This window comes from Salmo trutta, chromosome 8 (assembly GCF_901001165.1).
Source record: "Salmo trutta chromosome 8, fSalTru1.1, whole genome shotgun sequence".
Classification (NCBI taxonomy): Eukaryota; Metazoa; Chordata; class Actinopteri; order Salmoniformes; family Salmonidae; genus Salmo; species Salmo trutta.
In genome coordinates this window covers 27,208,223-27,225,302 of record NC_042964.1, presented here as the reverse complement: position 1 = coordinate 27,225,302, position 17,080 = coordinate 27,208,223, and the positions used below count along the sequence as shown (strand labels likewise).

At 43.0% G+C, this 17,080-nt stretch overlaps 1 protein-coding gene across 2 annotated transcripts in view; it reads right to left on the bottom strand.

The window, feature by feature from the left end:
* LOC115198619 (1-phosphatidylinositol 4,5-bisphosphate phosphodiesterase beta-3) overlaps nt 1–12,523 on the bottom strand; it is a 105,687-nt gene extending 93,164 nt beyond the window's left edge. For both annotated transcript variants that reach the window (XM_029760691.1, XM_029760692.1), the window contains exon 1: nt 11,653–12,523. In XM_029760691.1, the coding sequence (XP_029616551.1) occupies nt 11,653–11,751 (99 nt within the window). In that variant the 5' untranslated portion in view covers nt 11,752–12,523. The remainder of the gene's footprint in view (nt 1–11,652) is intronic.
* Between the last annotated feature and the right edge of the window lie 4,557 nt (nt 12,524–17,080).

Here is a 17,080-nt window from a genome sequence, read left to right as displayed (position 1 = left end):
TCCATCGTCCCTTTGATGCGGTGAAGTTGTCCTGTCCCCTTAGCAGAAAAACACCCCCAAAGCATAATGTTTCCACCTCCATGTTTGACGGTGGAGATGGTGTTCTTGGGGTCATAGGCAGCATTCCTCCTCCTCCAAACACGGCGAGTTGAGTTGATGCCAAAGAGCTCCATTTTGGTCTCATCTGACCACAACACTTTCACCAGTTGTCCTCTGAGTCATTCAGATGTTCATTGGCAAACTTCAGATGGGCATGTATATGTATTCTTGAGCAGGGGGACCTTGCGGGCGCTGCAGGATTTCAGTCCTTCACGGCGTAGTGTGTTACCAATTGTTTTCTTGGTGACTATGGTCCCAGCTGCCTTGAGATCATTGACAAGATCCTCCCGTGTAGTTCTGGGCTGATTCCTCACCGTTCTCATGATCATTGCAACTCCACGAGGTGAGATCTTGCATGGAGCCCATGGCCAAGGGATATTGACAGTTCTTTTGTGTTTCTCCCATTTGCGAATAATCGCACCAAATGTTGTCACCTTCTCACCAAGCTGCTTGGCGATGGTCTTGTAGCACATTCCAGCCTTGTGTAGGTCTACAATCTTGTCCCTGACATCCTTGGAGAGCTCTTTGGTCTTGGCCATGGTGGAGAGTTTGGAATCTGATTGATTGATTGCTTCTGTGGACAGGTGTCTTTTTTACAGGTAACAAGCTGCGGTTAGGAGCACTCCCTTTAAGAGTGTGCTCCTAATCTCAGCTCGTTACCTGTATAAAAGACACCTGGGAGCCAGAAATCTTTCTGATTGAGAGGGGGTCAAATACTTATTTCCCTCATTAAAATGCAAATCAATTTATAACATTTCTGACATGTGTTTTTCTGGATTTTTTGTTGTTGTTATTCTGTCTCTCACTGTTCAAATAAACCTACCATTAAAATTATGGACTGATCCTTTGTCAGTGGGCAAACGTACAAAATCAGCAGGGGATCAAATACTTTTTTCCCCCACTGTAGGTCATATATATAAATTATGCTTTTTCATTTGAAGCATCTTGTGGCATCTTTTTTTTATGTCGATACTATCAAAACATTTTGACATATGTAAGTCAACAGTGAGATACGCAAGTCAAACTACATCAGTCAACATTTTGAGATAGTAGATCATACAAATACAATACGTTTTTTCATTTGTAACATTGTGCGGTGATTTTACAGGTCCCAGAGTGGTAGAGGGGAAATTGTTTTCCTGGGGCCCAGAGTTCCTGATCTGGTAGACTAACCTAACCAGGTAAAACTCTGGGTATGAAATAGTAATAAATCAGCTGTAAAAAACAGTTTTATATGGGCTATGATGGGACCAGATTTTTTCTAATTAGGTTACATTTACATTTACGTCATTTAGCAGACGCTCTTATCCAGAGCGACTTACAAATTGGTGCATTCACCTTATGATATCCAGTGGAACAACCACTTTACAATAGTGCATCTAAATCTTTTAAGGGGGGGGGGGTTAGAAGGCTTACTTTATCCTATCCTAGGTATTCCTTAAAGAGGTGGGGTTTCAGGTGTCTCCAGAAGGTGGTGATTGACTCCGCTGTCCTGGCGTCGTGAGGGGGCTTGTTCCACCGTTGGGGTGCCAGAGCAGCGAACAGTTTTGACTGGGCTGAGCGGGAACTGTGCTTCCGCAGAGGTAGGGGGGCCAGCAGGCCAGAGGTGGATGAACGCAGTGCCCTTGTTTGGGTGTAGGGACTGATCAGAGCCCGAAGGTATGGAGGTGCCGTTCCCCTCACAGCTCCGTAGGCAAGCACCATGGTCTTGTAGCAGATGCGAGCTTCAACTGGAAGCCAGTGGAGTGTGCGGAGGAGCGGGGTGACGTGAGAGAACTTGGGAAGGTTGAACACCAGACGGGCTGCGGCGTTCTGGATGAGTTGTAGGGGTTTAATGGCACAGGCAGGGAGCCCCGCCAACAGCGAGTTGCAGTAATCCAGACGGGAGATGACAAGTGCCTGGATTAGGACCTGCAACAACTGTACTCTGCGAATGTTGTAGAGCATGAACCTATATGATAGGTTATATGATAAAACAAAATAATAAACTCCTGGAAAACGTCCTGGCCCTAAGGAGGATAAAATCCTGTCAAACAATGAGGCGAATCAGTATAAACAACTATTTTTTTAGTGGGGCGGCAGGTAGCCTAGTGGTTATAGCGTTGGACTAGTAACCGAAAGGTTGCAAGATCGAATCCCCGAGCCGACAAGGTAAAAATCTGTCGTTCTGCCCCTGAACAAGGCAGTTAACCCACTCTTCCTAGGCTGTCACTGAAAATAAGAATTTGTTCTTAACTGACTTGCCTAGTTAAATAAAATATAAAATATGCAATATATTTTATTAAACCTAACCAAAAGTGCTGGGGCAAATGCCAGATCGCCCACACGTTTGCAGGCAGCACTGCTGTGCTGATCTCTGCAACATGAAGAGATGGAAATCGCCACAAGATGCTTCAAATAAAAAAACATAACTTATATGTATGATCTATATGTATTTTGTTTTCGGCAGGAATGGGCTTCCATATATAACAGCTCAACTTCTCAGTGAATTTACCCACGTTTTCAGTCGCAATTTCCTTTTACCACATGTAGCCTGATTTGCATGATATTGATAAAAAATTAAGCATATAATGTTGTAAGGTAGGCCGACTGTATTTTTATATTCGCAGGATAATCGTTAATTCTTTGATAGGCTAACGTTACTTGATGAAGGCCTGTTGTTAGCTTTAACTAGCAGTAACGCTGTGCTTTTGTCGTGAAGCTAAAATGTAATGAGTGTACAGATGAGAAAATAAACCCTTTAATTGTCTGCACATGCTTGTGAATTGTTGCATTATTCAAGAATGTAATATGGTTTTGTAGCAATAATTAACTGTATAATATGGTTGATGCATGAAGATTTGCTTGCTTAACTTTAGCTAGCAGCTAGCTAGATAGTAAAATAGTTTGCAATGCTTAGCCACTTGGCAAGTGGCTACAGTACTTTTTAGCTGCCAAGGAAAATTGTTAACTGAACCCTCTCTCGGCTCGTGATATTCTAGTCGCTAATGGGAATTGAAACGTGTATGTAAATTGAAATTTTGTCCAGATAACTCTATTCAGTGAGAATAATACCAAAGAAAAAGAGGATGAGAGAAGAGCGGTAGAGCGGTAGAGAGAGGAAAAGAGGGGAGGGGACAAGGGAGAGAGGGGCAGAATGTTTTCATTATGTTCACTATAAAGTTGAAGTCTGGGTTTTCAGCACCTCTAATAAACCAGTCATTATACAGGGACAACCAGACTGTGTGTGTGTGTGTGTGTGGCTGCTTTGGCAACAAAGGTTGATGACAGTCAATAACCTTTGGACTCTGGTGAGGAGAGGAAATGGGGTAGAGGGGAAGGGATGACAGGAAAATCATTAAGCAAAAGAGAAGGAGAAGGAAAGAGAGATGGAGGGAAAGAAGTCAAAGTGGTAAAGAAAAAGAGCAAGAGGGAATGAGGAGAGGAAGACAGAGACCGTGAGAATGACAACTAGGGTAGGGAAAGAAATGACACAGAGAAGGAGATAGACAGAGAGAATGAAAAGAGAAAAAGACAGGGAGGGAGAGAGATATAGAGCACAAGTAAGGATAAAGAGAGCGGGTACAGGAAACCAAATGTTATTTTTCACATGTGTCGAATACAACAGGTGTAGACCTTACCGTGAAATGCTTACTTTACAATCCCTTAACCAACAATACAGAGTTAAGAAAATATTTACTAAATAAACTAAAGAAAGAGACCGTGAGAAAGAGAGGGATGAGGAGGGGGAACAGAGGAGTGGTGAGAAGCAGAATACTTATGTCAATCCCAAAATGCTTCACTTCACGTCTGAGTTTGACCTATGACCTTTCTCTCTCTTTCTTTTCCCCTCTGGCTCAACCACTCCTTCCGTCTCCATTCATCTCTCCCTCTCTCATGTTAACACCGTGTTTCACTAAGTGGTGTGACTCGCGTAGACAAACAGTGGCAGGTTTCTTCCATTTCCTCCCTCCCTTCCTCTACATTTCTCACCCCTCTGTGAGACTAATGGTTTGATTCAGTGGGTGGTGTAACTCTTTAACAAACTCTTTTCTCCCTCCCTCCTTCCTAACTTATTCAGTCATCATGTCATTCCCTCTGTCTCTCCCTTCATCTCTTTAATCATAAAGAACATTCAGAAGCCTATCTATGATAGACATTTCACTTTCAGATAATTCACAAGAGCTGCATCCCAAATGCTACAATATTCCCATTACAGTGGATTACATTTGAACAAGGCCCATTTAGGGAATATGGTAGTATTGCACGGTAGGGGTCTAAATGTTAATCGAAAATGGGATTGTTAACGTTAAGAAAAATCCCGCCCAAAAATGATGACGCAGATGCAGTAAGTAAACAGCATAGTGGGTTAATTTCCGCAACATCTAAGAGCATTCGAAGAGCAAGGCTCAACTTTTCTGCTGTTTTGGTGCCCTGGCTACCACGATGTGATCACTGGAAGCGAACCTGTGCACACGTGCAGATACTGTGCGAGTGTGAAGTGTTGCATCTCCCTCATCTCAATATCCTAGCCTATTCATTGATAACAGGCCCTGATTTACTGAAGTTGCGAGGCAATGCAAGCCAAGAAATTGCGAGATACAGCATTCCATTGCAATATACAGCTTTTGATTGCCGATAGATAGGCCTAGTGCACAGTTCTGACTGTCTCCCTGATGGCCGACCTGCCTATACTATTCTACTCCCCTCTCTTTTCGTGTCAGCTTACAGCTGAATCTAACATCAATTCACTGCCCTAGTACTTTGTTTGTTATAATATGCAAACCATAATGCAAAATAAGCTGATTTTAAAGCTGATTGCCACCAAAACATTATTAATTCACTTAAAAAAAAAAAAAAAAATTAAAATCGGTCTCTCTCTCACATCTCTCCTAAAGATAATCTATTGTCTCAGCGAACAGATTGTGTGTGAGAATAGGGCTCCAACTGGCCACCACCCTTGTCTCATGAATGTCATTACTGGTTAATGAGCAATTAACCAAAATGTTTGGTTTTTTTTGTTGTTTTTTTTAAATGTCCGACATCCGTTAAATTATTTGAATTCCATTTTGTTTGTACTCAATGCCCACAATGCGCAATGTCTCTAGAGCAGTGGAGGCTCCTCAGAGGAGGATGGGGAGGACCATCCTCCTCAGGGAATTTCATAAAAATAGTGAAACATTTAAAAAAGTTATCATTTTTAGATAAAACTACAGTACCAGTCAAAGGTTTGGACCCACCTACTCATTCAAGGGTTTTTCTTTATCTGTAGTATTTTCTACATTTTAGAATAATAGTGAAGACATCAAAACTATGAAATAACACATATGGAATCATGTAGTAACCAAAAAAGTGTTAAATCAAAATATATTTTACATTTTAGATTCTTCAAAGTCGCCACCCTTTGCCTTGATGACAGCTTTGCACACACTTGGCATTCTCTAAACCAGCTTCATGAGGAATGCTTTTCCAACAGTCTTGAAGGAGTTCCCATATTTGCTGAGCACTTGTTGGCTGCTTTTCCTTCACTCTGCAGTCCAACTCATCCCAATCTTTCTCAATTGGGTTGAGGTTGGGTGATTTTGAGGCCAGGTCCATCACTCTCCATCTTGGTCAAAAAGCACTTACACAGCCTGGAGGTGTGTTTTGGGTCATTGTCCTGTTCAAAAACAAATGATAGTCCCACTAAGCACAAACCAGATGGGATGGCGTATCACTGCAGAATGCTGTGGTAGCCATGCTGGTTAAGTGTGCCTTGAATTCTAAATAAATCACTGACAGTGTCACGAGCAAAGCACCCCCACACCATCACACCTGCTCCATGCTTCACGGTGGGAACCACACATGCAGAGATCATCCGTTCACCTACTCTGCGTCTCACAAAGACATAGTGGTTGGAACAAAAAATCTTCAAATTTGGACTCATCAGAGCAAGGGACAGATTTCCACCATAACACTTGCTCGTGTTTCTTGGCCCAAGCAAGTCTCCTTATTATTGGTGTCCTTTAGTAGTGGTTTCTTTGCAGCAATTTGACCATGAAGACCTGATTCACGCAGTCTCCTCTGAACAGTAGATGTTGAGATGTGTCTATTACTTGAACTCTGTGAAGCATTTATTTGGGCTGCAATCTGAGGTGCAGTTAACTCTAATAAACTTGCCCTCTGCAGCAAAGGTAACTGTGGGTCAACCTTTCCTCTGGCGGTCCTCAGGAGAGCCAGTTTCATCAAAGTGCTTGATGATTTTTGCGACTGCACTTTAAGACACTTTCAAAGTTCTTGAAATTTTCCAGATGACTGACCATGTCTTAAAGTAATGATGGACTGACGTTTCTCTTTGCTTATTTTGAGCTGTTCTTCCCATAATATGGACTAATATGGTATTTTACCAAATAGGGGTTGTATACAGAAGATAGATGTATTGTGACAAGATAGGGCTGATTGGCTCAAACACATTAAGGAAAGAAATTCTACAAATTAACTTTTAACAAGACACACCTGTTAATTGAAATGCATACCTCATGAAGCTGGTTGAGAGAATGCCAAAAGTGTTCAAAGCCATCATCAAGGCAAAGGGTGGCTACTTTGAAGAATCTAAAATATAAACATTTTTGGTTACTACATGATTCCATATGTGTTATTTCATAGTTTTGATGTCTTCACTATTATTTTACAATGTAGAAAATAGTCAAAATAAAGAAAAATCCTGGGAATGTCCAAACTTTTGTCCAAACTTTTGACTGGTACTGTAAATAAATCTTGCATATCTTAATTTATTTCCACAATTAACTAATATGTGTAACAATGTAAGCAGTTCATACAAAGGATTGTTACCTATAACCAGGATTGGCATTACAACAATTTCTTTTTTGGCAAGCAATTATTATTTTGGCAAGCAATTCTTGTGATTCATCCTATATTGTCCCTAACATCATTACCCCATAGCAACAGATCTGGGATACATACACTCATACACACTCCTCATCCTTCCCCCACAAACAACCACAAGCTCAGATGTTCAACAGTTGTTCCGAGCCCAACTCAATGTGCGAATGCATATACAGTTGTAGCAGTTTGAGAAGGCATGCAAAATTTTGCAAGAATGGGGAGATTTGATTAACCAATGTAAAGTCCTAGCTGATGGAGCTCAGATACAACCCCTTCCCCTGAAACACACACATGCTGGTCTCCCGCTGTGACCATTTTCCCAAGCATCTCTGTGCAGTCAGACCATCTGATCATTTTGTGCCACCAGGGCCACAATGGGGGCACAGCACTGGAATGGGGGGGGGCACAGCACTGGAATTCCAACCATCTATATACAAGGTTGTCAAGGTTCTCATTAGCAGCTTTGAGAAATTCCTTGTATATTGTGCTCAACCATTTGGGGGGCTTTGACTTTGTTGGACCAACCCTGCCAGGCAGGCTCAGACTCTTGAGGGGGCGGTGCTGCTTTGATCGCATTTATCTTTCTGTCTTGGCTGCGTATAGCCTCACCAGGATCTTGACCTGACTGTGGTTCGGCGTCGTAAGCAACTTCATTGGGCTAATGCTCACCTCCGATGGCCACTGGCATGCTGGAGAAGTGTGTTCTTCACAAATGAATCCCGGTTTCAACTGTACTGGGCAGATGGCAGAGTGTGGCGTTGTGTGGGTGAGCAGTTTGCTGATGACAACATTGGTGGCAGTGGGGTTATTGGGTTATGGTATGGGCAGGCATAAGCTACGGAAAACAGACACAATAAAAAAAATCGATGTCAATTTGAATGCACAGAGATACTGTGACGAGATCCTGAGGCCCATTGTTGTGCCATTAATCTGACGCCATCACCTCATGTTTCAGCATGATAATGCACGGCCTGTATACAATTCCAGGAATTTGAAAATGTCCCAGTTTTTACATGGCCTGCATACTCACTAGACATGTCACCCATTCAGCATGTTTGGGATGCTCTGGATTGAGGGTGTACAACAGCGCGTTCCAGTTCCTGCCATTATCCAGCAACTTCGCAGAGACATTGAAGAGGAGTGGGACAACATTCCACAGGCCACAATCAACGGCCTGATCAACTCTATGCGAAGGCGATGTGTCGGGCTTCATGAGGCAAATGGTCGTCACACCAGATACTGACTAGTTTTCTGATTCATGACACAATTTTTTTAAAGGTATCTGTGACCATCATATGCATATCTATATTCCCAGTCATGTGAAATCCATAGATTAGGGACTAATGAATTTATTTTAATTGACTGGTTTCCATAAGAACTGTAACTCAGTAAAATCTTTGAAATAGCTGCATTCATATTTTTTGTTCAATGTAGTTAGATTGGTAAAAACAAAGTCAAATTGATTGTATGATTGCATAATTGATTCATTAATGCACACATAGCTGTCTCTAAAAAATGTTGACATAAAACATTTCAAATGTAATGATATTGAACTCAAAAGATGACCAATGATTGAACAGAGCAGTACCTGAGTTTATCTGTCTGGATCAAGTGCCATTCTGTGACTTGGCTAATATGCCTTATTTTTTTGCTATGGTATCGTTTTGGTGTCGAGTATCGTGACGGTATCGAGTATCGTGACGGTAAGGCTGGTATTGGTTTCGAGGTAAAAATTCTGGTATCATAACACTAGAATATGGTACCATCAGGTTTGCATTCTAGGGAGGTTCTTGAGTCCAGAGTACACTAAACTGTACTGTCCAGGATCTGTGTGTCTGTGTGTGTGTGTGTGTGTGTGTGTGTGTGTGTGTGTGTGTGTGTGTGTGTGTGTGTGTGTGTTTGTGTGTGTGTGTGTGTGTGTGTGACAGAGAGAGACAAGGGTTCAGGATTGAACTCACAGAGGTATTTGGTGCAACAGTATGTAGAGGTTCTCTCTCTCTCTCTGTTACACAGAATCATTTTTACTGAATTCAACTGTGATTTATCTAAATTGAGGAGCAGAGTGGATAGGGTTGAAGAAGAGGGAAAGAGAGGGAAGGGGGTGTAGGAAGGGTGGGAGGGAGGGAGGGGGATGGAGGGAGAAGGTAGTGAGGGCTGGGAAAGTAGTTTTGGCTCCAGAGAGCACAACAAGCTGAGACAGGAAGTAATTCAGAGTGAAACACACACCACACACACATTGACTCACTGTAGGTGGAGAAATGTGCTGCATGTCTTTCTACAGTGTGTGTGTGTGGGGGAGGGGGGGGGCTGGTATTAACTTGAGGCTAGATTCTCGGCTCTTTCCCATTTTCTCAAATCAGATGTCCTTATTTGGGGTCTGAACAACGTGAAATGTTGCTCTCTCACATTCCCTCTCTTTCCTCTCCCACACTCCTCCTCTTTCTCTGACACTTTTTTCTCTCTTTCCTACTACAAGTTAGTCTCGTCATATCAGCTCTGTTTCTCTCTGCAGAGGGAGAGCGAATGAGGAAGGGATATAGGAGGCGAAAGAGGGAGTGGAGAGATGTGCACATTGTCCCTTGCAGTTCGCAAAGTTAATCACAGGCCTAACAACTTCCTGGGAATTCCCTCAGAGAAAGGAGGAAGAAAGAAAGAGGAGGAAGAGAGGAGAGAGAGAGGGGGGGAGAGAGTGAAATAGATAAAAGAAAAGAGAAAAGAGAGAGAGATAAAATAGATAAAACAAAAGAGAGAGAGAGAGGAGAGAAAGCAAGAAAGATAGATGAAGTGAGACTGAGGAGGAAGAGAAACAGAGAGAGAGAAGAAAGAGAGTGAAAGAGTGAGAGAAGGAATGCAAATGCCATCCAGGACCTCAATACCAGGCGGTGTCAGAGGAATGCCCTAAGAATTGCCAAAGACTCCAGCCACCCTAGTCATAGACTGTTCTCTCCAGCAAGCGGTACCGGTGCGCCAAGTCTAGGTCCAAAAGTGTTCTTAACAGCTTCTACCCCCAAGCCATAAGACTGATGAGCAAACAATCAAATGGCCACACAGACTATTTACATTAACCTACCCCCTTTGTTTTTACACTGCTGTTACTCACTGTTTATTATCTATGCATAGTCATTTTACCCCTACCTACAAGTACAAATTAACTTGACTAACCTGTACCGGTACCCCCTGTATATAGCCTCGTTGTTATTTTATTGCGTTACTTTTATTTTTATTTTTTACTTTAGTTAATTTAGTAAATATTTTCTTAACTCTATTTCCTGAACTGCATTGTTGGTTAAGGGCTTGCAAGTAAGCATTTCACGGTAAGGTCTACACCTGTAGTATTCGGCGCATATGAGAAATACATTTTTATTTTATTTGTAGTCTATTACTTCTTTCTGTCTGTTTGCAAAAATATTTTTTCCTATTGACACCATTAAAGCAGTAAAATGCTTCAGGCGCCCTCCTCTAAAATACTGACAATGAAACGTAATATATCTCTCTCACACACACACAGTCCACCTTTGCCAGGCAAGGAGGGGTGAAAATACATGGAAGAGAGAGTAGGGGCCAATCCAGTGGGGAGATCTGTGGAATTTCCCGTAAAACATATTTGGGTTGTCTTGCTTTATTAAAATACAAAAAATATTGTTTCCAGACTAACAACCTTCTACCTGAAACAGGAAGTACTAAAATAGTCCTAAAATGTCTTAAATAGAGTTAGGGACATACAAATGTGGGTGTTTCAGCCTAGGCTACATGTCGACATGGTTTGGAAGAGTAGGCCTATGGAATGTTCATTCAGAAACTCAATTCACAAAGTCTGTCTCTCCTATGTTGAGATAAAAAATTATAATTCACCCTGTGTCATTCCATTGACTCCCACTGTCTATCAAAATCCCTTGGGAAAAAAAGTGACAAAATGGTGCTAGAACAAAACAGAAAGAGAGAGGAGGCTAAAAGTGGGAAAGAAAAAGGGCTTTGGTGGATAGTTGGGTTGTCTAAAAGACCTGAGTGGTGGAAAAACTTGCTTGACAAGAATTCAAAGGAGAGCAGAGCTAGGCCGATCTATTGCAGGATAGGTATAGGTATGCAGGACAGTCCGATGTGTACATCCCAAATGGCAACCTAATCCCTATATAGTGCACTACTTTTGACCAGAGCCAATAGGTCAAAAGTATAGGGCAAGAGTCCCCAACTTGCGGTCTGCGGGTGATTTTATTTGGCCCCTCAAGAGATATATGTGACCATATATAAATGTAAGCAAGGTTTGAAATGATTGTTTTAGGCAAATATTACATCTGTTTGGGCAGTCTACAAATTACTTGTAATTATGTTCCAGTCTCCTGACCCTCCACTCAACAAAAGATTTGTCCTGCAGCTAAATCTAGTTGATGATCCCTGGTATAGGGAATAGGGTGACATGTAGCCTAGCCTATAGCAGTCCTGTAGGGACATACCTACCTACAGCCTCTGGACTGCAGTGTCTAGAATAGTAAACTCTAAAGTCCACAAAGTAAGGATGTATCAATAAAATCAACTATGCTACTATTATTTTATAATGAATGCAACTTGAACACTTGTGGTGGGGGGAAAACGAGAAGAAAACTAAATGTAGGCTATAACTCTCTCTCACTCACTCACTCACAAACAAACAAACAAACACGTTCAGAGCCACTAGGCTATATAACTACTAACCTCATCCCATTTGATAAACTTGCTCCCCCGTTTTAGTATGTCGTGAACCGACACCGGTTTGAGCTGCAGAGCGTGGACTCCTGGCTTCGCCCCGGCCATGGCTCCGGGTCAAAGCCGTGTGGCAACGCCTAAACTCCGGCTGCGGTGACCTGCCCTCGTCGGTGGTCCTTGGGGCTAAATCCTTTTCCGGGGTGAGCTGTGACTTGCAACGCTGGAAGTTGCTGTATGAATTAGAAACTACGATAACTTGGTTCCTAATAGCCAAAGTTTGCGTATTCAACTATGCTAAAATAGTTTTAAACGTCACAAGTTGAGAATAGTCGAGTAGCTACGTTTAATATAGGTCAATATATAGTTCGTTCATGTCTCGTTTAATCGCGTTGTATGGCTTGATAGATCCCTTCCTTAATTTCTTCCTTCCTTCCATCCGCCTATTATTGTCCCCCTCTCTTGCTTTCCTGGAACTTTCTCTTGTTCACACTCGTCCCCCCCGGATTCTTATCTTCTCTTTCTTCCTTCATGTTTTCTAGAAAGGGGGAGAGCAGAGGACAGACAGAGCGAGAGGAGGAAGGAAGGAGGGAGGGAGGGAGTGAGGAAGATAGGGAAAAACAGACGGGGAGTGTTCTCTCTCTTCTATTCTTCTCTTTCTCGTTCTCTCATTTTCAGTCAGACATTCGACGCGGTCATTCCATGTGGTATTTCTAGAGGCATGTTCTGTGCGTTGGGGACTTAATGCAGAAGATGTGACAAGAACGTTGGCGTTTGTAACGCTCTCAAACTGCCAGCTAACCCACATTTTTGTTGTTGGGCAAAGTTATTTTCTCATGCATGCAGCCTCCTACAACACCTGTAAAGAATGTCAGCTATGTGCTGTAGCATGTCTTCTAGGTTCAGTCTATACAGAACAGAGAAGTGTGTGTGTGTGTGTGTGCGCGCGCTTCTGAAAACTCACACACTTTCAGTCAAACAGCAAAAGAAAATCAGAAAACAATTCAATAGAAATAAAAGACGTGCATGGCTTCCTTTGTTAAATTATCCTGTTTGGTTTAGTTTTAAAGGGTTACAGCTTGACTTGTAGTGTGTGTTTGTGTATGTGTTGGCATTTGTACGATCTGTTATAAAAGGGAAAATCAAACTATATTTTGGTATTTTTTTAATTAGTCCGCTGTTGATACAGTCCCAAAAATATTTTGCATTTCAGCAGTCAGGTCTTCAAGATATTGGACCTTATTGGATATTGTCACTGGCCACATCATCATGTTGATTTGTTTTGCTGATGAGTTTCCCCTTAAAGGGACATTTCACCCTGGCTCTGCCACAGCATAATGTCATTACAACATTGATCACAAATATAAACGCAATGTGCAACAATTTCAAAGATTTTACTGAGTTAGTTCCTATGAGGAAGTCAGTAAATTGAAATATATTCATTAAGCCCTAATCTATGGATTTCACATGACTGGGAATACACATTTTATTTCACCTTTATTTAACCAGGTAGGCTAGTTGAGAACAAGTTCTCATTTGCAACTGCGACCTGGCCAAGATAAAGCAAAGCAGTTTGACACATACCACAACACAGAGTTACACATGGAATAAACAAACACACAGTCAATAATACAGTAGAAGTGCAAATGAGGTAGGATAAGGGAAGTAATTACAATATAGCAATTAAACACTGGAATGGTAGATGTGCAGAAGATGAATGTGCAAGAAGAGATACTGGGGTGCAAAGGAGCAAGATAAATAAATAAATACAGTATGGGGATGAGGTAGTTGGATGGGCTATGTACAGGTGCAGTGATCTGTGAGCTGCTCTGACAGCTGGTCCTTAAAGCTAGTGAGGGAGATATGAGTCTCCAGCTTCAGTGATTTTTGCAATTTGTTCCAGTCATTGGCAGCAGAGAACTGTAAGGAAAGGTGGCCAAAGGAAGAATTGGCTTTGGGGGTGACCAGTGAGATATACATGCTGGAGCGCGTGCTAAGGGTGGGTGCTGCTATGGTGACCAGTGAGCTGAGATAAGGCAGGGCTTTACCTAGCAGAGACTTGTAGATGACCTGGAGCCAGTGGGTTTGGCGAAGAGTATGAAGCGAGGGCCAGCCAACGAGAGCGTACAGGTCGCAGTGGTGGGTAATATATGGGGCCTTGGCGACAAACGGATGGCACTGTGATAGACTGCATCCAATTTGTTGAGTAGAGTGATGGAGGCTATTTTGTAAATGACATCGCCGAAGTCGAGGATTGGTAGGATGGTCAGTTTATCGAGGGTATGTTTGGCAGCATGAGTGAAGGATGCTTTGTGTCACGATTGTCTAGGACCAGTAGATATGTGAAATCAGGAGCAGGAGACAGAGGGCCGGAGCAACTGAGTTTTAATAATAAATACAAGACGCAATAGCCGTTGGGCACAGGGCGCGTGGCGAAGTCTGCCAGGAGAAAACACTTTTCTCAAAACAAATAAGCGCACTGGAAAACAAACAGCGCGCGGGGCGCAGCCCGGCAATATAATGTCTACTTAATCGGATATAATTACAACTGTCCTGAGTGAACAAATGAACAATCCCGCACGAGAACCCCAACTGAAAATACACACTAAATAACCCCCCACTAATGACAAACACAAAACAGGTGCGGGATAGACAGACAAAACCAAAAGACACAGAAACAACGATCGGTGGCAGCTAATAGGCCGGCGACGACGACCGGCGAGCGCCGCCCGACCGAGGAGGGGCGCCACCTTCGTTAGATACTGTGACACTTTGTTGCGAAATAGGAAGCCGATTCTAGATTTCATTTTGGATTGGAGATGCTTATTGTGAGTCTGGAAGGAGAGTTTACAGTCTAACCAGACACCTAGGTATTTGTAGTTGTCCACATATTCTAAGTCAGAACCTTCCAGAGTAGTGATGCTGGACAGGAGGGCAGATGCGGGCAGTGATCGGTTGAAGAGCATGCATTTAGTTTTACTTGCATTTAAGAGCAGTTGGAGGCCACGGAAGGAGAGTTGTATGGCATTGAAGCTCGTCTGGAGGTTAGTTAACACAGTGTCCAAAGAAGGGCCAGAGGTATACAGAAAAGTGTCATCTGCGTAGAGGTGGATCAGAGAATCACCAGCAGCAAGAGCGACATCATTGATGTATGCAGAGAAGAGAGTCGGCCCAAGAATTGAACCCTGTGACACCCCCATAGAGACTGCCAGAGGTCCGGACAACATGCCCTCTGATTTGACACACTGAACTCTATCAGAGAAGTAGTTGGTGAACCAGGCGAGGCAATCATTTGAGAAACCAAGGCTGTTGAGTCTGCCGATAAGAATGTGGTGATTGACAGAGTCGAAAGCCTTGGCCAGGTCGATGAATACGGCTGCACAGTAATGTCTCTTACCGATGGCGGTTATGATATTATTTAGGACCTTGAGTGTGGCTGAGGTGCACATAACCAGCTCTGAAACCAGATTGCATAGCGGAGAAAGTACTGTGGGATTCGAAATGGTCAGAAATCTGTTTGTTAACTTGGCTTTTGAAGACCTTAGAAAGGCAGGGTAGGTCAGTAGCAGTTTAGGTCTAGAGTATCTCCCCTTTTGAAGAGGGGGATGACCGCGGCAGCTTTCCAATCTTTGGGAATCTCAGACGATACGAAAGAGAGGTTGAACAGGCAAGTAATAGGGGTTGCAACAATTTTGGCAGATCATTTTAGAAAGAGAGGGTCCAGATTGTCTAGCTCGGCTGATTTGTAGGGGTCCAGATTTTGCAGCTCTTTCAGAACATCAGCTATCTGGATTTGGGTGAAGGAGAAATGGGGGAGGCTTGTGCGAGTTGCTGTGGGGGTTGGAGTGCTGTTGATTGGGGTAGGGTTAGCCAGGTTGAAAGCATGGCCAGCCGTAGAAAAATGCTTATTGACATTCTCAATTATAGTGGATTTATTGGTGGTGACAGTGTTTCCTAGCCTCAGTGCAGTGGGCAGCTGGGAGGAGGTGCTCTTATTCTCCATGGACTTTACAGTGTCCCAGAACTTTTTTGAGTTTGTGCTACAGGATGCAAAAGGATGCTTGAAAAAGCTAAATATGCATCTGTTGATCACAGATACCTTAAAACATGTAGGGATGTGGATCAGAAAACCAGTCAGTATCTGGTGTGACCACCATTTGCCACATGCAGCGCGACACATCTCGTATGTATAGAGTTGATACGGCTGTTGATTGTGGCATGTGGAATGTTACCCCACTCCTCTTCAATGACTGTGCAAAGTTGCTGGATAATGGCGGGAACTGGAACACACATTCGTACACGTCGAGCCAGAACATCCCAAACATGCTGGTGACTATGCAGACCTTGGAAGAACTGGGACATTTTCAGCTTCCAGGAATTGCATACAGATCCTTGCAACATGGGGCCATGCATTATCATGCTGAAACATGAGGTGATGGCGGCAGATGATCGGCACGTCAATGGGCCTCAGGCTCTCGTCACGGTATCTCTGTGCATTCAAATTGCCATTGATAAAATGCAATTTTTTTCATGTCTGTAGCTTACAGTATGCCTGCCCATACCATAACCTCACCGCCACCATGGGGCACTCTGTTCACAATGTTTGACATCAGCATACCGCTCGCCCACACAATGCCATACACATCCTGTGCCATCTGCCCAGTACAGTTGAAGCAGGGATACATCCGTGAAGAGCACCCTTCTCCAGTGTGCCAGTGGCCGTCGAAGGTGAGCATTTGCCCACTGAAGTCAGTTCTGACACCAAACTACAGTCAGGTCAAGACTTTAGTGAGGACGAAAAGCATGCAGATGAGCTTCCCTGAGATGGTCTCTGACAGTTTGTGCAGACATTCTTCAATTGTGCAAACCCACAGTTTCATCAGCTGTCCGGGTGGCTGGTCTCAGACGATCCTGCAGGTGAAGAAGCCAGATGTGGAGGTCCTGGGCTGGCATGGTTACACGTTATCTGTGGTCGTGAGGTTGGTTGGACATACTGCCAAATTCTCTAAAACAACATTGGAGGCAGTTTATGGTAGAGAAATGAACATAAAATTCTCTGGTAACAGCTCTAGTGGACATTCCTGCAGTCAGCATGCCAATTGCATGCTCCCTCAAAACTTGAAACTGTGTCATTTTAGAGTGGCCTTTTATTGACCCCAGCACAAGGTGCACCTGTGTAATAATCATGTTGTTTAATCAGCTTCTTGATCTGCCACACCTGTCAGGTGGATGGATTATCTTGGCAAAGGAGAAATGCTCACTAACAGGGATGTAAACAAATTTGTGCACAAAACTTGCGAGAAATAAGCTTTTTGTGGGATTTCTGATTTCAGCACATGAAACATGGGACCAACACTTTACATGTGGCTTTTATATTTCTGTTCAGTGTAGATATTTCTGTATTTCATGTTCAATAAATTAGCAAAAAAATAAATACATT